Raw genomic sequence first — 24,520 nt, forward strand, 5'->3', positions numbered from 1 at the left:
CCTGCAGAGAGCTGGGACCAACGTTACACAGGCTACCATCAGTAACACACTACGCCGCCAGGGACTCAGATCCTGCAGAGCCAGATGTGTCCCCCTGCTTAAGCCATTACATGTCCGGGCCTGTCTGATGTTTGCTAGAGATCGTTTGGATGATCCAGAAGAGTATTGGGAGAATGTCATATGGTCAGATGAAACCAAAGTAGAACTGTTTGGTAGAAACACTACTCGTCGTGTTTGGGGGAGAAAGAATGCTGAGTTGCATCCAAAGAAAATCATACCTACTGTGAAGCATGGGGGTGGCAACATCATGCGTTTGGGCTGTTTCTCTGCCAAAGGACCAGGACGGCTGATCCGTGTACACGAAAAAAATGAATGGGGCCATGTATCGTGAGATTTTGAGTGCAAACCTCCTTCCATCAGCAAGGGCATTAAAGATGAAACATGGCTGGGTCTTTCAGCATGACAATGATCCCAAGCACACCGCCAGGGCAATGAAGGAGCGACTTCGTAAGAAGCATTTCAAGGTCCTATAGTGGCCTAGCCAGTGTCCAGATCTAAACCCTATAGAAAACCTTTGGAGGGAGTTGAAAGTCCGTGTTGCCCAGCGACAGCCCCAAAACATCACTGCTCTAGAGGAGATCTGCATGGAGGAATAGGCCAACATACCAGCAACAGTGTGTGCCAACCTTGTGAAGACTTACAGAAAACGTGTGACCTCTGTCATTGCCAGCAAAGGATATATAACAAAGTATTGAGATGAACTTTTGTAATTGACCAAATACTTATTTTCTTCCAAAATTTGAAAAAAAATTTCTTTCCAAATCAGACAATGTGATTTTCAGGATTTGCTTTCTCATTTTGTCTCTCATAGTTGAGGTCTACCTATGATGTCAGTTACAGGCCTCTCTCATCTTTTTAAGTGGGAGAACTTGCACAATTGGTGGCTGACTAAATACTTTTTTTTCCCACTGTAAATGCTACAAATGACTGATAAAAGCCCAGCTCATCATAGTGACCCGCACCCATCTCCAGAATGGGACTCGTTGGTGCCCTCCTCACCAGGTCAAATGTGGGGTCCAGGGTCCATCATTCTGGAGATATGTGTGAATATGCCATAAATGTCTAAGATAGGAATAACCTGTTGCATAACAAAAGGGGCAGACATGCTTGATGTGAATGGCTGAGATAAAGCAGATTAAAAGCTGCCTCAAACCTATTTTCACATGCACTTAAAGGGATTGTCCAGCCTTGGGCTACAAGTCTCCTGTCACTCTGTGTGACTGCAGACTTGTGAATCCTCACATTGTGTGCACTGGGTACTGTAAGGATTCTCCGATGCCAGCGCTGGGAGCTGCGTCCATGTGACCGTAGTATGTGATTTGCATACATGCAGTCACATGCCGACTAGACTTGAGTGGCCGAGGCTGGACACATCTAGTCGGAATGTGTCCAGAAGTATGCAAATCACATACTACGGTCACATGACAGCTCGCTCCCGGCACCGGAGATTCCTCACAGTGCGCAAAATATGAGAATTCACAAGTCTGTAGTCACAAAGAGTGACAGGAGACTTGTAGCCTAAGGCTGGACGACCCCTTTAATGGAGTTGTCCCATAAATAACATATATATTGTATATCCACAGGATGGATGATAAATGTTTTCTCTCACCGATCCAGAGAATAGGGAGAGCCCAAAGTCCCCAGTGTGAAGTGAGCACGTGGAACCACAGACAGTGAAGGGAGCAGGGACATGCTCATAACCCTCCATTCACACAGGGGACTTTGGGCCCTCATTCTCAGAATCAATGGGGGCTGTCAGCCAATGGCACCTCCGCAAATCATTGCTAGATAATCTATCCTGTGGGTAAGTGATTTATGTTGTTTATGTCGCAACCCCTTTAACTCGGGAATTACAGAGAAAAGAGGGGAACATAGAATTCTTAGAATATTAAAATGAAATTAAATACATTTAATAATGTAATAAAATAAAAATTAATAATTTAATAAAATTAAATTAAAATATTATATATATTATAAAATTATAGAAGAACTCAGTTTTTTTTCTCGCTATGACAGTGAATAGGAATAATGACTGGTCTGGTGCTTTATTTTATTTTTCTATCCGACATGAAATTTGCAAAATAATTTCTAAAACTATTGATTTTCCCCAAAAAATAGAAAACCCCCAAAAAAAACAGTTTTAGCACCAAGAACAGAATTATCAGTACATCTAGGTCAACAGCTAATTTGGCCATTTAGCAAAGTGACCTCAGGGGTGTTACTACTTTCCTTTCTAAAAAAAAAAAAAAAAAAAGACCTCCCTTGCTGTTGCCAGCCCCTTTACACTTTAAAGAGTATCTAAACTTTTTCCTGTATTGCACTTTAATTGCCTGCAGATTGGTGGGTGGTGAGGCACTGACCCATCAGTCAATAGACCTCCAAAGAATGGTCAGCCCAGCAGACAGGAGTGCAGAGGCTCCTCCTGAGCGTGCATACAGAGCGGGTATGGATTCAGTAACGAGCCTAGGTATCGTAGCCTATGTGCGTGCTCAGAGACCCCTACCAATTACTCAATAGATCCTTGAACAGTGCAGCAGACAGGAGCTCATAGATCAGCAGACAGGAGCATCTAGCTCATGAGCTCCTGTCTGCTGCACTGTTCAAGGATCTATTGAGCAATTGGTAAGGGTCTCAGGCGTTTAAAGTGCTTGCTAAATAGTTAAAAAGAAAAGAAGAAACTTTACTCTCTAACTTTTATGTTTAGCTTCGCCTCACCATAGAAGCTCATGGTTGTCAGACACCGTTCACTGTGCTCACCTTGATTTCGATTTGTTCTTCCATCTCTTTGCTCTTAATGGCAGCGTATTCTTTTTCCAATCTAAAAGAGAAAACCATCAACATGTCTCAGCATGAAAGTGGCACAGTGATCCTTAGAGGAGAAAGCGATGGGATTCTTCATACCGTTTCATCCTCTTGGGGTTGTACTTGACTTGATATGCCTTATGGATCAGCTTATCCGGGCAGCTGTCAAACTGATGAGGGATCACCTTCTGAAAATACTGAGAAATGCCAGTACAGACATATCACTAAACAGAGGTCTCCGGGAACAAGACTGTGACCAAATGACTGCAGAAGCAATGACACTCCGCTGCAAAAGCCTGGATCAGAGTTGTCTCCAATCTTGGACATTTAAATGGTGATCCCAGAAAAAAAAAATCATACATCCGGAGGATAGGTGAAAAATGTGGGGCCGAGATTGAATGGAACGGTGGTCCTTTGTGCATTTTGTTGCTCCATTTGATGACAATGGGACTTCATATAAGATACCGGGAGCAGTGGCAGAGACCCACTGCTGGACCTGGGGAGGATGAGTAATGCGCGGTTTGTGTGTTTCATGTTTAATGGAGTTGCAGCATAGGCAACTCTTCTTACCACATTTGTGAATTTCCCCTCTATGTTTTTTTATTATTATTTATTTTTTTTAATTTTTTTTTAATTTTTTACATTTTTTTCCCCCTATTTTATTTATTTATTTTCACATTGAGAAATAATGTAAAAATTATGATTATGACTGCATCTCGCGTCCTGGCGATACGTGCGGGATGCTATCTATACGTGATGTCTCCTGCCCTTGCTCCTCTGACACATGGGTGAGCGGCATGAAGACACAATTTAACAACTTTCAGATTTTTTATTCATTTTAATTCATTTATATTGGATTACAACATAAGACTTGTTAACATATTTTGAACATATGTATATCGATTTGCTTTTATACCAAATGCAAAGAATTGGTGCCTTGGGAACATTTTTTTTTTTTCCTCTTGATTGCCTGTATATAAGGGATACTAGGAACATCTGTGTATCAGCTACTCACTCAGGAAGGAGACAGGATGTCCGTGAAACGCGTATGAATGTAGTTTATTAATAAAAAAATATTTCCATTAACCCTTTGATCCCTGGATCATCCTTTCACACGGAGGAGCGCGGATATCTATACACCTTTCTTCTGCCATATCCACCTGTTGATGATCATGAGGAAGGTGAGAGATCAGCCTAAAACTACACTGGGGGAACTTGTTTATGATCTCAAGGCAGATGGGACCACAGTCACCAAGAAAACCATTGGTAACACATTACGCCTTTAAAGTTTAAAATCCTGCAGTACCTGCAAGGTCCCCCTGCTCAAGAAGGCACATGTGCAGGCCCGTCTGTAGTTTGCCATTGAACACCTGGATGATTCTGTGAGTTATTGGGAGAAGGTGCTGTGGTCAGATGAGACAAAAATTTAGCTCTTTGGCATTAAAGCAACTTGCCGTGTTTAGAGGAAGAGAAATGCAGCCTATGACCCAAAGAACACCATCCCCACTGTCAAGCATGGAGGTGGAAACATTATGTTTTGGGGGTGTTTCTCTGCTAAGGGCACAGGACTACTTCACCGCATCAATGGGAGAATGGATGGAGCCATGTACCGTAAAATCCTGAGTAACAACATCCTTCCCTCCGCCAGGACATTAAAAATGGGTCGTGGCGGGGTCTTCCAGCAAGACAATGACCCAAAACATACAGCCAAGGCGACAAAGGAGTGGCTCAAAAATAAGCACATTAAAGTCATGGAGTGGCCTAGCCAGTCTCCAGACCTTAATCCCATAGAAAACTTATGGAGGGAGTTGAAGCTCCGAGTTGACAAGCGACAGCCTCAAAATCTTAATGATTTAGAGATGATCTGCAAAGAGGAGTAGACCAAAACTCCTCCTAACATGTGCACAACCCTCATCATCAACTACAAAAAATGTCTGACTGCTGTGCTTGCCAACATGGGTTTTGCCACCAAGTATTAAGTGTTGTTTGCCAGAGGAATCAAATACTTATTTCTCACTGCAAAATGCAAATAAATCTATCTGATTTATACAATGTGATTTCTTGATTTTTTGGGCGGGGATATTCTATCTCTCAATGTTAAAATTAACCTACCCTTAAAATTATAGACTGTTCATGTCTTTGTCAGTGGGCAAACTTACAAAAACAGCAGGGGATCAAATAATTATTTCCTTCATTGTATATAAATATATATAATAAAAATAATAATACATATTTATAATATATTTACAATATATATATATATATATATATATATATATATATATATATATATATATATATATATATATAAATATAGTACAGACCAAAAGTTTGGACACACCTCATTAAAAAAGATTTTTCTGTATTTTCATGACTATGAAAATTGTACATTCACACTGAAGGCATCAAAACTATGAATTAACACATGTGGAATTATATACTTAACAAAAAAGTGTGAAACTACTGAAAATATGTCTTATATTCTAGGTTCTTCAAAGTAGCCACCTTTTGCTTTGATGACTGCTTTGTACACTCTTGGCATTCTCTCGATGAGCTTCAAGAGGTAGTCACCGGAAATGGTCTTCCAACAATCTTGAAGGAGTTCCCAGAGATGCTTAGCACTTGTTGGCCCTTTTGCCTTCACTCTGCGGTCCAGCTCACCCCAAACCATCTCGATTGGGTTCAGGTCTGGTGACTGTGGAGGCCAGGTCATCTGGCGTAGCACCCCATCACTCTCGTTCTTGGTCAAATAGCCCTTACACAGCCTGGAGGTGTGTTTGGGATCATTGTCCTGTAGAAAAATAAATGATGGTCCAACTAAACGCAAACCGGATGGAATAGCATGCCGCTGCAATATGCTGTGGTAGCCATGCTGGTTCATTATGCCTTCAATTTTGAATAAATCCCCAACAGTGTCACCAGCAAAGCACCCCCACACCATCACACCTCCTCCTCCATGCTTCACAGTGGGAACCAGTCCATCCGTTCACCTTTCCTGCGTCGCACAAAGACACGGTGGTTGGAACCAAAGATCTCAAATTTGGACTCATCAGACCAAAGCACAGATTTCCACTGGTGTAATGTCCATTCCTTGTGTTCTTTAGCTCAAACAAGTCTCTTCTGCTTGTTGCCTGTCCTTAGCAGTGGTTTTCTAGCAGCTATTTTACCATGAAGGTCTGCTGCACAAAGTCTCCTCTTAACAGTTGTTGAAGAGATGTGTCTGCTGCTAGAACTCTGTGTGGCATTGACCTGATCTCTAATCTGAGATGCTGTTAACCTGCGATTTCTGAGGCTGGTGACTTGGATAAACTTATCCTCAGAAGCAGAGGTGACTCTTGGTCTTCCTTTCCTGGGGCGGTCCTCATGTGAGCCAGTTTCTTTGTAGCGCTTGATGGTTTTTGCAACTGCACTTGGGGACACTTTCAAAGTTTGCCCAATTTTTCGGACTGACTAATCTTCATTTCTTAAAGTAATGATGGCCACTAGTTTTTCTTTACTTAGCTGCTTTTTTCTTGCCATAATACAAATTCTAACAGTCTATTCAGTAGGACTATCAGCTGTGTATCCACCAGACTGCTGCACAACACAACTGATGGTCCCAACCCCATTTATAAGGCAAGAAATCCCACTTATTAAACCTGACAGGGCACACCTGTGAAGTGAAAGCCATTTCCGGTGACTACCTCTTGAAGCTCATCAAGAGAATGCCAAGAGTGTGTAAAGCAGTCATCAAAGCAAAAGGCGGCTACTTTGAAGAACCTAGAATATATATATTAAAAAGTCTTTCCGACCCCCCCCCCCCCAAAAAAAAAAAAATTACCCTTTTAATATACCAAAAAAATATTTGGTACTGCTGCGGCCATTGTGACCTGTAGAATAAAATCGAACTTATTATACTTACTCCACTGTATAGAGTGAGAAAAAGCAAAAAAATTAATTGTGACCCTTCCCACTCCCCCCCCCCCAAAAAAAAAAGATCAATTATGTGTACCCCGAGTATTTATAAGGGACCATCCTTACACTGCTCAGCTCCCGCGACTCCAGGCCGACAGCACATGGTTTAGCCTTGCTTGCTGCTGATTATGGACATGGTTATGAATGGTCACCATAGACGGCGGCCATATTTCTTACCTGAGACATGCCTTCCATATCCAGCTGCATCAGCTCGGTCTGGTTCACGGTCAGCAGGGCCATCCCTACTCGGAATATGACTTCCAGCCCCTGGAAGGTGACAGCAGAGAGATGGTAGCATTCACGGCCAGGACTGCGGCAATCGGCAGCACAGAGACCGCAGACATCGGCAGCACAGAGACCGCTGCCGCCACTCACCTCGTAAATGAAGATATCGAACACACGAGTAGCTATAGGCAATGGGAACGTCGTGAGAAAAAGGGTCAAAAACCAGGACGAGGCGTACATAGACGTGTGGAAGCAGTGAGAGCGAAAGTGGAGGTTTAACTCTGGGAGCTGGTCCTGAAAAGGGAACATCAGGCGTTTATGCTGAAATCTTTCCCATACCGATACTTTGTTGGGTAATACGTGCTTAGTTATCATTATATCAGACCTCATGACAGCACTTCTTACCTTGTCGGCCTCGTCACAGGAGTGTTTTTATGGATGCCAGTCATAATAACTGGCTGGGACAGTGATACTTCTATGCATGTGAACTGTGACTTTGGTATTAGTCCATAATTTGTGCCCATGATAGGGCAGAATTAAGACGGGAAGGGTTGTCATGGGGCCCCAGCAGCAAAGCGCCTGCAGCTGTGGGGCCTGTAACTTCAAGCAGCAGAATAGGAAACTGAACTGTGACCCATAGATTACAATGGCCTTTCTCGTTTAAAGGGCTAGTCCACTACTCAACAACTCCTGTCTAATCAATTCAGTGCCCTATAGAAAATAAAAACAATAGCTACTCTGCAGCGGCGCCATTCCGTCTATGTTGGCGCTGCTGTTCCCAGTGGGTGTTGTGATATTAAAGGGGTATTCTCATCTCCCAGATCCTATCCCAATATATAGTAGGTGTAATAATAAAAATATTAGCAAATACCTCCAATTATAAATGTAGTATAGTTTTTCTGATTCGCTATATCACTTTACCCCATGTGCAGGGCATTGCAGCAGCTTAGGAATCCATGGTTACGACCACTAACCACTAACTGTCACTATATGAGTACCTGTAACCATGGATACCCAAGCTACTGCAATGCCCTGCACATGGGGTAAGCGACATAGTGAATCAGGAGAACTATACTACATTTCTAATTGGAGGTATTTTCTAATATTATTATACCTACTACATATTAGGATAGGATTTTGGAGATGGGAATACACCTTTAAGTCATGTGAGTGCCGCAGCCAGCTGTTGGTGATTGACTGCAGCTCTCACTTGACATAACAATCACATGTGAGAGACGGGAGTAATATCACTGGAACGGCACTGTTGGAGGTGGTGAGAATAAACGTTTCTTATTTTACTCAGGTTTGACTAAGCAGTAGTCGACCCCTTTAATGTAACTGAATGGTAAAGCCAAAGTAATGAAGGGTCCAGGACGGCCTGTCCCCCTCCTAAGCCTCCCACCATTTACACGTCTAGCCGATGTCATCGGAAATTGGATAATAATAATATCTAATAACCTAGATGACAATTAGAAAGCCCCGCGGAGGGCGACGTACCTGTAACATATACTCCAGCTGGTATATACATAAGCCGAGCTCCGCCATACTGGGCTTAAAGAGCTCTCGTAACCGGTACTCCTGCATCAGCCGCACAAACACGCAGAAGGCTTCCTCCTCTGGCATCTAATGGGGCAGAGAGCAATGGACACAGTATAAGAACGGCACGGCCCTATAATAATGGTGAGGGTATACGAGACAAGACGTATAGGAAGCGACTCACCTGCATGAGAAGAAGGCCCACAATGAAAGCGCTGCCCTGACAGTAGCCCACCTCTCGGTCTATCAGCGAGTATGCCTGGGGTGGGAGAGACGAAGCTCTGTGTAATACAAGGAGGACGGCGTCTCCATCCATCCTCCATGGAGCTGACGGAGACAGCCGGGCGCTGATGATGATGAAGCCTCGGCCATCTCGGTCAGTCCCATAGACAATGAATGAAGAGGCAGATCTTATGTACGGCCAACATCCGCAGCCAGGAGGAACCTCTAGCGATTGGTGGAGGACAAGGCGGAAGTCAGACATGTATCAGGTGATGAATGTGATTGGTGGGTAAGCACCAAGTAGAAGGATTGAGAAGTCTCGCTACGACATGTCGAATATTTTTTAAATCGAAAGGTACCAGAGATGAGTAAAATTTTTAAAGGCGTTATCCAGAACTATATTATTTTTTTTTACTATGAGCCAAAAGAACTATCAGGCTGGTTCTATCCGGCGCCGGCTCAGAGCGGTCACCATCCACTCCTGTTACTCGACAGGGCGTGACTGCTGACGTCATACTGATTGACAGCCAGCGTCCTGCAGTTAGGTAGCGGGGAACCGGCTGTCAATCAGCATCATGTCAGCAGTCATACCTCATCAGCAGAGCGGAGTTGAAGCCGCTGCTCTGTCGACGTGACGTCAGTGGAAGCCGCAGAATCGCTGGCAGAAGCGGTCTGTGACCGTTCTGTGCCGGGCACAACAGGCAGGTAGATAGCATGTACCTGCCTGTTTATATTTAGGCCCGAAGTTAAAAATTAATAGTCCTGGATAACCCCTTTAACATTCTGTCTGGGTTTGATTCGTCTAAATCCGCAAAATAAATTTGATTCGCACCCAAATCGAAAGTGCCAAGAAAAGACGATTATTGTGTTCTGAGGTCTCTCCAGACTCTGAAGTATAATAAAGTCCGGGAGGGGTTAAAAAATAACACAAGATTATACTCCCCTTCTCTTAGGTCTGGTCTTCACTACAGGTCCTTAGGTCTTAAGGTCTCCAAGTGCTCAGTAGGTCCTTAGGTCTCCAAGTGCTCAGTAGGTCCTTAGGTCTCCAAGTGCTCAGTAGGTCCTTAGGTCTCAAAGTGCTCAGTAGGCTTCATGGTATTACGTGGGGCAAGCGTCAGAGATGTGAGGCCTCCTCAGCGCTGGACGACCTTCTATTATATTCTATCCTCTTCCCTTGCCTCCTTTTATTATACTTCAGAGTCTGGAGAGACCTCAGAACATAATAAACATCTTTTCGGGACAGTTTCTTTTTTCTCCGACTCAGATGAATCAAACCGGTCAGTGACATGAGGCCTAGTCAGCGCTGGAAATCTCAAAGACAGAAGGAGCGGGCGGGGAGGAGCGGTGGTAGGACAGTGGAGGGGGTGGGCTTTAGACACGGGAGTATAATATTTTATTATTTTTTAACGCTGTTGCCAGAGTCCAAAAAAAATCCCGCAAACTGGTGACCAGCTGGCTGCCATGTTGCTGGATCACAAAAGATTTGGACTAGAGTCCAAATCTGAATTTTCTATGAAATTCTTGATGAATCCGATTGGTTACAAATCAATTCGCTTATCTCGGATAGGGGCCCTTTAATAAACCTACATTTGGGACCCAGGTGCTGAGATCTTTAGCGTATGTGCCCACTTTTGTGTTTTTGCCGTGTTTTTTCCCCCGGAGCAATTTTTCTGCCAAAAACGCAGAATTTACCTGTCCCAGCAAAGTGAATGAGAGTTATGAAGCTTATTTTTTCCTTGCAGATTTTGAAGCAGTTTCAGATCTGCAGCATGTTAGGGTTTTTTAGCATTTTTCACCCATTCCAATAACTTGGAAAAAATGCAGCAAATCCTTAACGGGTGCACGTACCCTAAATAGATCCTTACACCATCTGTGCCACACTCAGAGGAAAACCGGTCAGAAATAAAGGGGCACAGCACTTAGCTGAGGGGCTCTGCTCCTACTTGTAAGTGATCAGTGGAGGCACCAGGACCCTCACCGATCACAATGTCTGACATGTCAAAAGTTATATCCTTTAACTGGGAATTGAATGGCAGGATTACATTTCTCAAGACCCTCCATGCTGCTGGCACGGTGACTTTCATTCATTGGTTTATTCATTCATGCCTCCATGATTATGTAATCCCCCCATATTGACTTTTTTTTTACCTTCATGACATTAAACAGTCCCTCCTGCCCCATGCTGTCCTGACCCCTGAAGAAGTCGTGCTCGGGGTAGGTCCGAGCGATGTCCCTCCGGATCAGCTTCTCACAGGGTGAGGACATCTTTAGGAGATCGGCATATTGCTTTTTCACTGGCATGTCTGTAGCGTTGCACAGCATCTGCCATACTATGGCGCGAAAGTGGTGAGGGATCCCCTTCCGTATGAGCTCCTGCGGGACACACGAGAAAGCAGGTGACAAACGGGAGAAGTCTTTAAGAAGTGCAAGTGCCGCTAACAACATGTACCGGCATCTAAGATCTAGGGGGCAAGTGCGCCAAAAACATGGCGCGCCATAGGGAGACTTATATGCCATAGGGAGCCAAGCTGGCATAGGGAGACTTATATGCCTGACAAAAAGCTATGCAAGTTAGCCATTTTCCATAAAACTTCACCCTCGTGCCACATACCGGAGATAGCTACCCTATAAGTCAATGGTGACCCTATTCTGATCATTGCCACGACTTTGGGAAATTCAGCCAAACCAGTGTCTTCTCCAAAAAGGAAAAAGCCTCCATTTGCTGAGATGTACCCAGGTTATTGCTTCTGGTCAGTGCACAGTAGGAGCATTGCTTGGCTTAAAAGTCTCTCTACGCCATCTTAGCACCTTCCTCTAGGAAAAAACTCACCTCTTAGACCTCTGCTGAAGATCTCTGACCGGGGCAACTAGTAACCTACTTTGCTCGGACGAGGGACAAGAACGCAGAGACATTTGTCTACAGATGGAGATCTTTTCCAGGCTTGGACTGGCCCACAGCAGAGCAGGAGAATCCTCCGGTGGGCCACCCCCCTCTTATATGAGCAGTACTTGGCACTATACACTTTAATAACTATGTACAGACAGAGGCAGCATCTTATTCATTTACCAATCTACCCAGTTCATTGTTATATAAATTTGTGATTGAGGATAATGTCACATTCGTATGTAGCTGAAAAGTGGGGCCCTGGAGTTGGTTACTGGTGGGCTCTTGGCACCCCAGTCCGACACCGGCTGAACCTCATGTGACAAGGTATTTTAAAAAGGGAAACTGTCAGCAAGTTTATCCCACCCCCCTTTTAACCGTTTATATGCTCATGTAGGTCACAAAGCTAAATACGCCGATACCTTTCCATTTACTGTCTAAAATCCTAGATTTTAAAAATATGTAAAAGAGGCGTTCGGTGCTTCGCCCCTTAAAGAGCACTTAACGAAAGCCTGCATCCGCGGGTCACTTACATCCTTAGCGCTGGCTGATGCACTGACATCAGACGCTGGGCAGCATATCACACCAGCTCACATCACCGTAGTCCTCGCGCCAGCACTGTAGGGTGCCCTTTTGAGGGCACTGGCTTCATCGTGCCACTGCGCATGCGATGCCTATCGATGCTGTACACCCGGAAAAATACCAACAGGGAAATGCCAAAAGCAAAAAGCACCTGATGTCAGCAAAAATGAAAAAAAAATGACCAGCACCTCCAAAGTGTGAACAGGAGTAAGCAGTCACGTCACTTATGACATTGGAGCTGCGTTATTGCTACAGAAAATATGTTGAAAGTGCTTAACACACAAACTGGCCAACTCGTGACAGCCCATCAGCCGCGACAAGGCGTACCCCTTTGACGGGGCCCTAACTTTACATGCTTCTCCGGGGATGAAAGCCTACAAATTCATCTCACCCACAGCACCTATATTGGAGTTGATGGTGGCTTCTAGGATCGCTGCTTCCAATAGGTGGCGCTAGAGTTCTACTCCTCTTCTTGTCTGAAGAGACAATTTGCATATTGCAATAATGCAACAGACAGCAAATTGAAAAGTATCAATGGTTTTAATGACCTACATGAGCATATAGATGGTTAAAAGGGGGTGGGGGTGAACTTGCCAACGGATTTTCTTTAAAAGGAATCTATCAGCAGGTTTTTGCTATTTAATCTGAAAGCAGCATGAGGTAGGGGCTGAGACACTGATTCCAAGGATATGTCACTGGCTCAGCAACTTACTATAGTTTCAGTACGATCAGTGTTTTATCAGCAGGAGATTATCACTGCAGGACTAGGTGTCCTGTGCAAGGCAGTCCAGTTAAACTGTGGAACCCCGCCCCCACCACTGATAGGCTGCTTGCTGAGAATGTACACAGTCAGCTGCCAATCAGTGGTGTGGGTGTAGTTATAGACAGCTCAGCATTCTGAGCACTGTTAGATCTACAGCGGAGAAAACTATGATTCTATTAAAACTACACCAAGAAGTCCAATACGTGATACATTGCTGGAATCAGGCACTCTGCCCCCACATCCTGCGGCTCTCAGATTCCTTAACAAAAACCTACTGTCAGATTTCCTTTACAGGGTTGACACAGACTAATATGATGGCTTCCTCCCGTAGGTGGCATTAGAGAACCAGCTTTATTCTTCCGGCTAATTTGCATACCTGCCAGCTTAAAAACCTGGCAAATGTGAGATACTTAGCAAGTGACAGCAAAAGTCACTAGATAATTACAAGAGTGTACACAAGCATGTGAAGGTATGGCCGGCAGAGCAGCTGTCACATGCGGGGAGCTGAGCCTGAGCTTTTACAATCCGGCACCAGCAGAGGTAACCATTAACACAGGAAGAAGCAGATAGGGTTTCAGCTGATGAAGTGCGAGCAGCCGTCCGTCTGCTCAGTAATAGGACAATCAGCGTTAATGATTGCCAGCAGTGTAATACATTGTCCTGTAATGTAATATACCCAGAGAACAGAACATCATGGAGCCTCTTCCTTCTAGAGGCCGGTAACCTGACCCCGCGTGGTCATACCTAAGCTCCTCTTCATCGTCACTGACCTTCAGAAGCTTCTCCTTCCTCCTGGTCCATTCCTCCCAGTGAGTGACAATGCGTCCCCAAAGCTCCCAGCTATCCTGGTCCAGAGGTGGTGGCCCCGGGGAGGTGACACTGGTCCTGCAGGATCCGGAAACACTGCGTAGGGATTTAGAGTCTGCTTCCAGGAGCCTGCGATAGGAAGACCACACACATCAGACAAAGGCAACCTTAAAGAAATGCTCCAACCACACTTTGTGCTGTGATGGGAGTATGCTGAGGAGCACCGAGCACCTGGGGTGTCATGATCGGGATCATGGACATGGCGTCTGGCAATAGATAAGCATGAGACTTAAAGGGGTAAACATGGCAGGGATCAGCCTACAAATGAGGAATTGATGATAACTGTGGGGAGTCCCATCCCTGTGTGGACCACCGGTGATCCTTAGTACAGGGCTGTAAAGTTCCCATCACTCCACTACATGGGGAACTACAGAACCTCTCTCCTAGTGGTGGGACAGCCATCAATCAATGTCTTATCACCTATCCCAACGTCTTGCTCAGATTGGACGTCTCATGAAGGCAAACCTCTTCTTAAAGGCTTTTTCTCTTTTTTTTTTTTTCATCAGGAGTACGCTGCTCCCCTGCCTCCCAGCTTCTTGCTTGCCGGGAAACAGTGCGCTCCTGAAGATCGACCGTTCCGGCTAGCACCATGGTCTTTCCAATCCTGCCATAGGGGGTCCCACTGCTGTGGGGACCACCAGTGATCCTTAGTACAGGGCTCCATTTGAATGAAGCTATGGCTACATATTCATGGCCATCACGTCACTACATGGTGAACTGCAGAACCTCTTTCCTAGTGATGGGACAGTCATCACCTATCCCAATATCTTGCTAAGATTGGACGTCTCAAGAAGGCAACCTCCTAGGAGGCAGCGATCATGCTATTCTAGAATTTTGGATAACTAGAGGAGGAAGACATGTGAAGACTCAAACTTCAAGGTTAGATTTTAGAAAGGCAGATTTTAAGAGACTCAGAAAGAGAATAGGAGGGATCCAATGGCTGGGTGTCCTTAAGGACAAAAATGTCCAGGAAGGATGGGAAATTTTTAAAAATGAGATTCTCAAAGCACAATCGTTAACAATCCCGAAAAGTAGGAAGAATGGGAAGCATTTAAGGAAACCAGGATGGATGAACACAGAACTTAAACACATGCTAAAAAGAAAGAAAGAAATGTTTATTAAATGGAAAGAGGGAGGCATATCTAAAGAAGATTATAATGCAGTCTGCAGATCCTGCAGGGCACGTATCAGGTTAGCTAAAGCTGACAATGAATTAAGGCTTGCAAGAGATGTCAAAAGCAATAAAAAAGGATTTTGGGGGTATGTCAAAAGTAAAAGAAAAGTCAAAGATGCTATAGGATTTTTACAGGATGAAAATGGAGAAATGGTAAGAGAGGATGTTGAGAAGGCCGAACTTTTTAATTCCTATTTTGCATCTGTTTTCTCTCAGAAAGAAAATGTAACATCAACTGATCTTCACTGTCCTTTTAAAGGAATAGAGGAATCCAAGTTATCTGTAAACAGAAAGATTGTGAGGGAATATTTAGCTAACATAAATGAGTTCAAGTCTCCAGGTCCAGATGAAATACACCCCAGAGTACTGAAGGAGATCGTAGAAGAAATTTTAGAACCACTCTCCATAATCTTTGAAAATTCTTGGAGAACAGGAGAAGTCCCAGAAGACTGGAGAAGAGCAAATGTTGTTCCTATCTTCAAAAAGGGGAAGAAGGTGGACCCAGGGAACTATAGGCCGGTGAGTCTGACTTCTATACCAGGAAAGATCTTTGAAAAAATTATTAAACAACATGTATGTAAGTACATGGATAAGAATGAAGTGATTAACCAGAGTCAGCATGGGTTTGTAACTAACAAGTCATGTCAGACTAACTTAATTTCCTTCTATGACAGAATCACTGACTGGGTGGATCAGGGAAATGCTGTAGATATAGTATATCTTGACTTCAGCAAAGCATTTGACAAAGTATCTCACACCATCCTTATTGAAAAAATGACCAAGTATGCAATGGACCAGGCAACTGTTAGGTGGATTCATAACTGGCTTAGTGATCGGACTCAAAGGGTGGTTGTAAATGGCTTCACATCCAGCTGGATGAATGTCTCAAGTGGGGTACCACAGGGCTCCGTCCTGGGACCTGTATTGTTCAACATCTTTATCAATGATTTAGATGAAGGAATTGAGGGTAAACTGATTAAATTTGCTGATGACACAAAGCTAGGAGGGATAGCTAATACTAGAGAAGAGAGAGAGAGGATTCAAAAAGACCTAAATAAACTGGAGCAGTGGGCAGCAACCAACAGAATGGTTTTTAACAGGGAAAAATGCAAAGTACTACATCTGGGCAATAAAAATGAAAAAAGCATATACAGAATGGGAGGAATAGAGCTAAGCAACAGTACATGTGAAAAAGACTTAGGTATACTAATAGATCATAGACTGAACATGAGTCAACAGTGTGATGCAGCAGCAAAAAAGGCAAATACAATTCTGGGATGTATTAACAGAAGCATACAGTCTAGATCACGCAAAGTCATTATCGGTCTTTACTCCTCTTTGGTCAGACCTCATCTGGAATACTGTGTACAGTTTTGGGCACCACATTTTAAAAAAGACATAGACAAACTGGAGCAAGTTCAGAGAAGAGCGACCAGAATGGTGACTGGTCTGCAAACCATGTCCTATGAGGAACGGTTGCAGGATTTGGGAATGTTTAGCTTGCAAAAAAGAAGACTGAGAGGAGACTTAATAGCTGTCTACAAATATGTCAAGGGCTGTCACATTGTAGAAGGATCATCTTTATTCTCATTTGCACAAGGAAAGACTAGAAGCAATGGGATGAAACTAAATGGGAGGAGACACAGATTAGATATTAGAAAAAACTTTTTGACAGTTAGGGTGATTAATGAGTGGAACAGGCTGCCACGAGAGGTGGTGAGTTCCCCTTCAATGGACGTCTTCAAACAGAGGCTGGACAGACATCTGTCTGAGATGATCTAGTGAATCCTGCTTTGAGCAGGGGGTTGGACCAGATGACCCAGGAGGTCCCTTCCAACTCTACCATTCTATGATTCTATGATTCCTCTTAAAGTCTTTTTCTCATCAGGAGCACGCCGCTCCCCTGCCTCCCAGCTTCTTGCTTGCGGGTGTACTCCTGAAGAGCGACGGTTCCCGCTAGCACCATTGTCTTTCCAATACTTCAATAGGAGGCAGCTTTCCCTCTGCAGCATCGAAGCAGAAGTGGTCAGACCCGGCCAGCTTCAGAGCAGCGCTTACAAACTCTAAAGCAAAGCACTTCCCTCCTTGCCTAGGAAACCAGCCACTTCTGATACAGTGCAGAGGCGGCCGGTAACCTTTGGCAAGTGGTATTAACCTTTTTAGGAGAGCAGTATTTTCACTTTGGTAATGGAGTATACCCTGCCGCCATGTGCGATTTCCATCCTATGTGTTACATATACGGCTCGTGGATTTCTATCCCCCATTCTGCCTCGTACGCGGTAATGAATGCTAGATTTAATTGGTGTGAATTAAATCGGAAAAGAAGCCAGTCTGCGCTATTCACCCGGCCCCGTGCGTCTGAAAGAGACCATTGTACGGAGGATGAAAGCCGCCTGGCTCCGCTATCTATGCTGCATTGTCCTGCTGTGAGAATTGCAGCTGACTTTCCCAGACACGCATGGAGGGCTTTTTTCAGAGCGGGGGTCTCGGCACATTTTAATGAGCTCTGTGCAGAAATGATCAAACATATCACTCATACCAGCTAGGGGCGAGCTCATCGCAGTGTACCAGCTTCATGGCACATGGGTAATTCCTACCGCAATGTACCATCCTGCAGAACGGTCACCCGCCATTCTACTTCTATTAACATTACTCGCTGACCTATGATACGTGTACTCGATACCCACAGACGGTGCGGGTGACACTGGTATCATTAAGTTGGCACAGAGCTCAGCTATCTCCGACAGTCCCAGAGAGAACGGAGCCTCTGCAAAAGATAAGGTCATCCATATCCTTCTTAAGCAATTTTTTACAATTGGGTTTCATTAAAAAAACGTTGCACCGTTAGGCATCTACAGGCTCTTTGTTTCCCGGCACATTCAATTTTGATGTGGTTTGTGGTCATAAATCAGATGAAAGGTGCTCAGAAACAGATAGATAAAAGAGTTATACACTCCCAGTTATAGTGGGCTGACTGACAGATTCTCAGTTAACTCATTCTGCAGCCAGCAATAGACAGTGCAGCACAGAGGCTACAGAAGGCAGACTGTGCAAGATTATTAAGGAAACCCAATTGCAAAATATTGTTTTTTTTTTTTTTTTTAGCCCCAAGAGAAATAATTTTCCCCAAAGATGGACAACCCTTTTAAGGTGTTATTATCATCTTTATAAGGATAGGCTATAACCTGCTAATTGTTGGGGGTCCAATGGGTGAGACTCCCACCGATCCCGATAATGGGGCTCTGCAGTGTATATGAAGCGATGGCTGGACATGTGCCCTCCATTCATTCTCTACGGGACTGCCGAGTTCAGGGGTCCCACTGATCAACGACTTAGGTGTTAACTTCTACCCAATCCAGTTATCACCTACAATGGTCTGACCGTCCTCTAAAAACCGACAGTATTTTGTCCATTCGAGCTGGGGACTACGATGAGGGTCTCTCCACAAAGTCTTCTCTTCTGCTCGGGTCTTCAGGGTTTCCCATGACCATGTTCACGATTCATAAGTGCTGTGATGGTCTCCATCTTTGTAAATCGGGATGACAGATGACATTGCTTTCCAAAATGGATGAATGTATGATTTTATTCTTTGTGAGATGCTGTACATTCAACGCGTTTCTGGACCATATATCCCAACATCAGCATCATTGCAGCGGTCGTTGCGGACTCTCCCAGCCTTGACTGCAGCACTCACGTGACAGAACAATCGGCTGCTGATCGGCTGCAGCTCATTAACATTCCATCAATGCGTAGGTCAGCAGTGGCTGATTGGCTGCAGCGCTCTCGATTTGGAAATTTCAGAAGCAGGCAACCCCTTTAAGAGCAGACCTGGCCAGTTGTACATTACATGGCAGTACTACATTTTCCCTACAGTGGATGACGTCCAATCTGAGCCTCCGCAAGAACATCAGTCCGACCAGCGGCTTCTTCTCCAGAAGACATTCAGCCTGAGCCATCACTTGCGGTTTATTTTTTAAGTCACTTTTCTTTTTTTTTTCTGGTGATATTCATTTCCTGTTTTTTTTGGTATAGCAAATTGTTCAAAAGGGATCACGGAGTTTGTGAATTTTTCCACAAAAATAAAAACGGCTATTATTTTCGTTTTTAACCTTTCCTGCGACTTTTTAGCACAAAATTATCATTTTTTTTTTAGGCAAAAGTATCTGGTCTGCATAAAATCACTTTGGGGGTGGGAGGATAGAGGGACTGGAGTACGTTTGCAACAATTTTGGCGACTTTTTGAAAAGTCATAAATGATAGATCAGGAGAAAATATGTGGAGACCTAAACCAAACGCACAGTGGCGGAGTATAAAAAAAAAACCAAAACAGGCGACACACATAGAAAATAGACTTAAAAAAAGGCGCAAATGGAAAGGTGAACAAGGCGAAACAAAAAAAAAAAAGATGGAAAACACTAGAAGATCAACAGAAAACAGGCGCAAAGGCAATAATGAATCAGGACTGTTGTCTTCTTGAGTCAACCCCATTAATAACATCACTTAAAGGGGTTTTCCCACAAACAAAGTTAATTTTAATCAATAGATCTTGGAATAATCAGGGCTGTGGAGTTGGTAAGCCAAACCTGCGACTCCGACTCCTCAATTTCCCTTACACCGACTCCGACTCCCACATATATTGCTTATATTTAAGTGAAAAATTTATTGTAGTACAATGTGAACATCAGACATTTAATCATTTTTATGATACAATATACAATGGATAGATAGATAGAGGGATGGATAGATAGATAGAGGGATAGACAGATGACAGATACAGACAGCAAATAGTACATTGCACATATCGCACATATAGTTCACACACATTGTACAGAGAGCACATAATAATCACCTACGATATTAGCATTAGTTACCTTTCTGTGACAGAGATGAGCAGTAGTACTTTCACTTTCTCCAGCTCGGGGCCCAGGAATCGGATCCTATGCAGGGCAGGCACCCCCCCCCCCTCTCTCTGGTGAAGACAGCAGTAGACAGGACGGAGGAGGGGAGATTGCCCCCGGCAGTCTGGAGCCAGTGCAGGACGGGAGCACTGCAGCATACAAGTGAGTTTTGATAGGTGCGTGCCCCTGCTTCTAGGGGGGGGGGGGTCTGTTTTTGCAGTAAAATGCAGTGTCTCTGGGCATCCCAGCAAAGTCAATGGGTTTCAAGATATGACATTCAGACACATCGTTTTGTGAGGATCCGTTTTTGGGCTCAAAAACGGATCCTCACAAAGAATGAGCATGTCAGTTTGTTCGGCGTTTTTCTAATCTGCTTTTGCTATTGAAAACATTATCTATGAGCTCAAAAACCTTTCAGGTGATGCGGTTTTTTAAAAAGCTGATCTGCTTTTGCAGCTGAAAAACGTATCCTCAAAAAAACGCGGCAAAAACGCTGTGTGTGAATGTAGCCTTAGATCAGGAATAGAACACCTATTTATAGGACATTTCATAACTTTCCCAAATTCCTATGAAAAAATATTCCCCACAAACTGCATTGATCTACTGCACCCAATTTATTATATATTTTAGGAGTCGGTCCATTTTATACCGACTCCACCAAAATGAGCACCGACTCCACGACTTCCACTTCACAGCACTGGGAATAATAATAACTTCCACAATTGGATGCGTTTAAAAAAATGTTCCTGTGCTGAGATAATCTTATCCTGACCGTACAGGAACCTGGTCTGATCATACCACAGCTCCTGGGCAGGGGAGGAAGAAAAAGAGTATACAGACAGGACAGCAGGGGATCACAGCTGATGCTTTCTGTGAGGTAAAACATTTCCCTGCCTGTTTAAAAACATGTTTTACCTCACAGAAAGCAGCAGCTGTGATCCCGTGCTGTCCTGTCTGTATACTCTTTTGCTTCCTCCCTTGCCCAGGAGCTGTGGTATGATCAGACCATATTCCTGTACAGTCAGACACAGCCATTACACAGTACACAGCAGGGCACATTTATAAGATTATCTCAGCACAGGAACATTTTATTTAAACACATCCAATTGTGGAACTTATTATTATTATTATTATTATAAGATTTATTAATTAAAATTAACTTTGTTCGTGGGAAAACCCCTTTAAGGACTTATTTACTTGAGATTTTAAGGTTGGGAGGGGGCTCTTTAAAATGTCACCTCACTTCACACTGTTCCCTTCTTAAACAGAAGAATGAAAAAAAACCCCTGAGATTAAGCTAAGAGCAGAGAAATTGATTCCCGCGTTGTCCAGTAACTGAAACACATCAGACGATGCATAAAGAGGAAAACCCCGGCTTTATCATTGATTTCTCATAATCCCCTCGCTGTAAATCGTTCAGATTTTTTTTTTACCGTGAGAAAATCAATGGACCTCATTTATCCAAAAAGCCCACTAGCCTTGTCACCCATAGCAACCAATCACAGCGCAGCTTTCATCTTACCAAAGCAGTTTAAGACAGGAAAGCTGAGCTCTGATTGGTTGCTATGGACAACAAGGTCAGTTATTCTCTTAGGGATGATTGGGGTGATCAACTGATTGCACCAGGTGCCATTACCCACCGTTCCTGCCGAACAGCTCATTGTGGTGGGGAAAGTTGCTGCGGGCAGGCATTTTCCCTGCTGTAGGGGAAATGCTGTATAAAATGGCAGCCATTTAGACAACTAGTCATCCATGTAATACAAGGACGGCTTAAAGGGGTAAACGTCATTTTCATTTTTATTTATTTTTATGTCATAAATCAATAGCAGACATGAAAATAAGCAACTTTGTAATATATTTTATTAGAGAAATCTCCTTTAGTATAAAATGGCAGCCATTTAGACAACTGGTCATCCATGTAATACAAGGATGGCTTAAAGGGGTAAACGTCGTTTTCATTTTTATGGTTTAAATCAATAATAGTCATGAAAATAAGCAACTTTGTAATATATCTTATTAGAAAAATCTCCTTCCTCCACCTGGTCTAATATTTCACTCTCAAATAATGGGTAAAAGCTGTAAAATCTATTTTTGGTGAGCACATATATTCATATTACTGAGATAGGATATGACAGTTAGTGCTCATTAAATTCAATGGAGAGGGAGGAGCTAGAGGCCGACACAAACATTCTGTTGCAAGTCCTCCATTAAGGAAAGCTGCTTGTATAGAGCCATTCTCTGTTTTTTTTCAGAGGGGGGTTGCAATTGGCTGACCCCACTGTGTGCCCTAAAAAGATACGACTTTAGTTGCCTTAATTAGACAACCCTTTAAGGCGGTTGTCTCATTACGGGCTATGTACACCTTCACACAGAATTTTATTTTGCTTTTTTATTTGTTCCCTAACTTAGTAAACTTTCTGAATAGTCCATATTGCTGCAGCAGAGTGCCTGGAAGTCTTATCTAGCTAAAAGACCAGCAAAACAAGATGCAAATCTGTAAGAGCTGATACTCCTGACAGTTCTCTCTGCTCCCCTTCTCCTTTATTTCAGTGTTAGAGACAGCAGCAGGTAGAAATAAGAGATTATATACAGATCTCCAAAATGTGAACATGGAAGAAAGCATGTACAGTCTCTGAGAGGGCAGAGAAGACTAGTTGTAGACAAGGAGGAAAGCACATGAAGAGGAAATAGGTGCAGGATAGAAGCTGTGCTGATATAGAAGCTAATGAAGACCTAATTTTCCCCGGATGCACACAGATCTGACACCCAAAATATGAAACTCGGATCAGTCTGCTTATTGGGTGAAGATTGAAGAATCAAACTTACTGCATTTTTATAAACTAAAGGCAATTAAACAAATTTATTCCATATCAAAGGTGTAATCTCACTGACATAAATGGCCTTATGCACACTATATGTATCCAGCATTATACGCCGCATACCTGTTCTGCTCCTCCAGCTTGCTGAGCAGCTCCAGTTCATCCGGACTGAGGTTCTCAGAGTCCGAGGGCGAGATGCTCACAGCCGCCGACAGGGACGAATCATCGGGACTAAGAGCCGGGCTGGCCATGTCTGCGAGATGGAGGGGGGCCAGAGTGCTCATCTGAAACAATAAAACGGTGAGTCACGATGGGTGTAGAGACAGCTTAACTTCATTTACACAATACTATGACTTCATGGAAAGAGCACAATGGAGCAATTTGCAACCAATCAGCTCACTGCTTTCATTTTCCAAAGGTCTTCTTGATTATAAGAGCTCACATCTGATTGGCTTCCATGGGCAACCACTCCATCCCCATGTACTTGTTTTAATAAATCTCCAAAATTCATAAATCCCACTATTAAAGCACTTTATGATTTCCTCAGAGGTGGCGTCACCACAAATCTTCAGAGTAGGGGTTCACGTTTAAGGGAGTCTTTGTGTAGGGAAACAAAGGGGGCTTCATCAGAGAAAATAATTCTGCAGAAAGTATAGGGATTGGACTGCAGAGGAATCGCGGCAAAGTTATTTTCTTTTGTGAAACCTCTTTTAGACCATTTTGGACATCTAGAAGAATGAATGTCCAGAGGACAAAAGGTGAGGACCACCATGAGTCAACAGTAAAGCATCCTGACACCATCCGTGTGTGGGGGGCTTTTCATCCATGGAGGGGGCTCACTCACAATTTTGCCATGAATGAAGAATGGGATCTAATCATCCTCCAAGAGCAACTTCTCCCAATCATCCAGGAGCAATTTGGTAATGAACAATGCTTTCTCCAGTATGATGGAAACCAGGTCACAAGGAAAAAGTGATAACTAAATGTTTCGGTGAACAAGCAACATTGACATTTTGGGTCCCTGGCCAAGAAACTTCTCAGATCTCAATCCCATTCAAAACCTGTGGTCAATCCTAAAAAAAGCAGGAGGACAAACTGTGGTTAAACTGTGATTCTATTAACACTGGATCAAGAAGCCCAGTAAGTGACACATTGCTGGAATCAGGGTCTTTGCCTCTATATCATGCTGCTCTCAGATGGGGTAGCAAAAACCTGCTGACAGATTCCCTTTAACAATTGCCTGATATTTGCACTAAAATATGAATGTTCAAGATAAATAGAGGTACGGGGTCAAAAAAAAAAAAAAAAAGAGAATGAACAGATTCGTGAGCACAAAGAAGGGACCACAGACGGCACTTATGGGAGTTCCTAGGAGTCAAATGATCACCCATCGAGTCCTATTTTTAGAGACCTGGCTTTAATTCATCCTGTAGAAGTACATCCTGCACCAAGTCCAGAATAAGATCCGTTAACAGCAGTAATCCTGCTTGCTGATTGTTTCCATAAGGCAACAAGTGAGAAAAAAAATGACAACAAAGTGAGGAAATATCAGAAAGGCTAAAGATATAGCACGGCCTACATTTTGGTCCCTCCAGTTGAATGCAGACATTAATAACCTCCAGTTATAGAACATCATTAAATGTTTTTTTTAGATTCCTATGAAATCCGACTAAAACAGACCCCATGTAAAATCGGAGGCCTGCAGAAGCGCAGTAATAGCCTGTATGGGTGGCT

At 43.5% G+C, this 24,520-nt stretch overlaps 1 protein-coding gene across 5 annotated transcripts in view; it reads right to left on the reverse strand.

Annotated features, from left to right (window-relative positions):
* EVI5L (ecotropic viral integration site 5 like) overlaps nucleotides 1-24,520 on the reverse strand; it is a 67,197-nt gene that overhangs the window by 37,662 nt on the left and 5,015 nt on the right. For all 5 annotated transcript variants that reach the window (XM_073653877.1, XM_073653878.1, XM_073653876.1 and 2 more), the window contains exons 2-10: nucleotides 22,910-23,070; nucleotides 13,799-13,964; nucleotides 10,948-11,172; nucleotides 8,762-8,836; nucleotides 8,539-8,664; nucleotides 7,192-7,335; nucleotides 6,994-7,083; nucleotides 2,962-3,059; nucleotides 2,818-2,878 (exon numbers count right to left, since the gene is read on the reverse strand). In XM_073653877.1, the coding sequence (XP_073509978.1) occupies nucleotides 2,818-2,878; nucleotides 2,962-3,059; nucleotides 6,994-7,083; nucleotides 7,192-7,335; nucleotides 8,539-8,664; nucleotides 8,762-8,836; nucleotides 10,948-11,172; nucleotides 13,799-13,964; nucleotides 22,910-23,070 (1,146 nt within the window). The remainder of the gene's footprint in view (nucleotides 1-2,817; nucleotides 2,879-2,961; nucleotides 3,060-6,993; nucleotides 7,084-7,191; nucleotides 7,336-8,538; nucleotides 8,665-8,761; nucleotides 8,837-10,947; nucleotides 11,173-13,798; nucleotides 13,965-22,909; nucleotides 23,071-24,520) is intronic.

The sequence above is a fragment of the Phyllobates terribilis genome, unplaced genomic scaffold, assembly GCF_046119375.1.
Source record: "Phyllobates terribilis strain yellow unplaced genomic scaffold, ASM4611937v1 Scaffold_11__3_contigs__length_659146591, whole genome shotgun sequence".
Lineage (NCBI taxonomy): Eukaryota > Metazoa > Chordata > Amphibia > Anura > Dendrobatidae > Phyllobates > Phyllobates terribilis.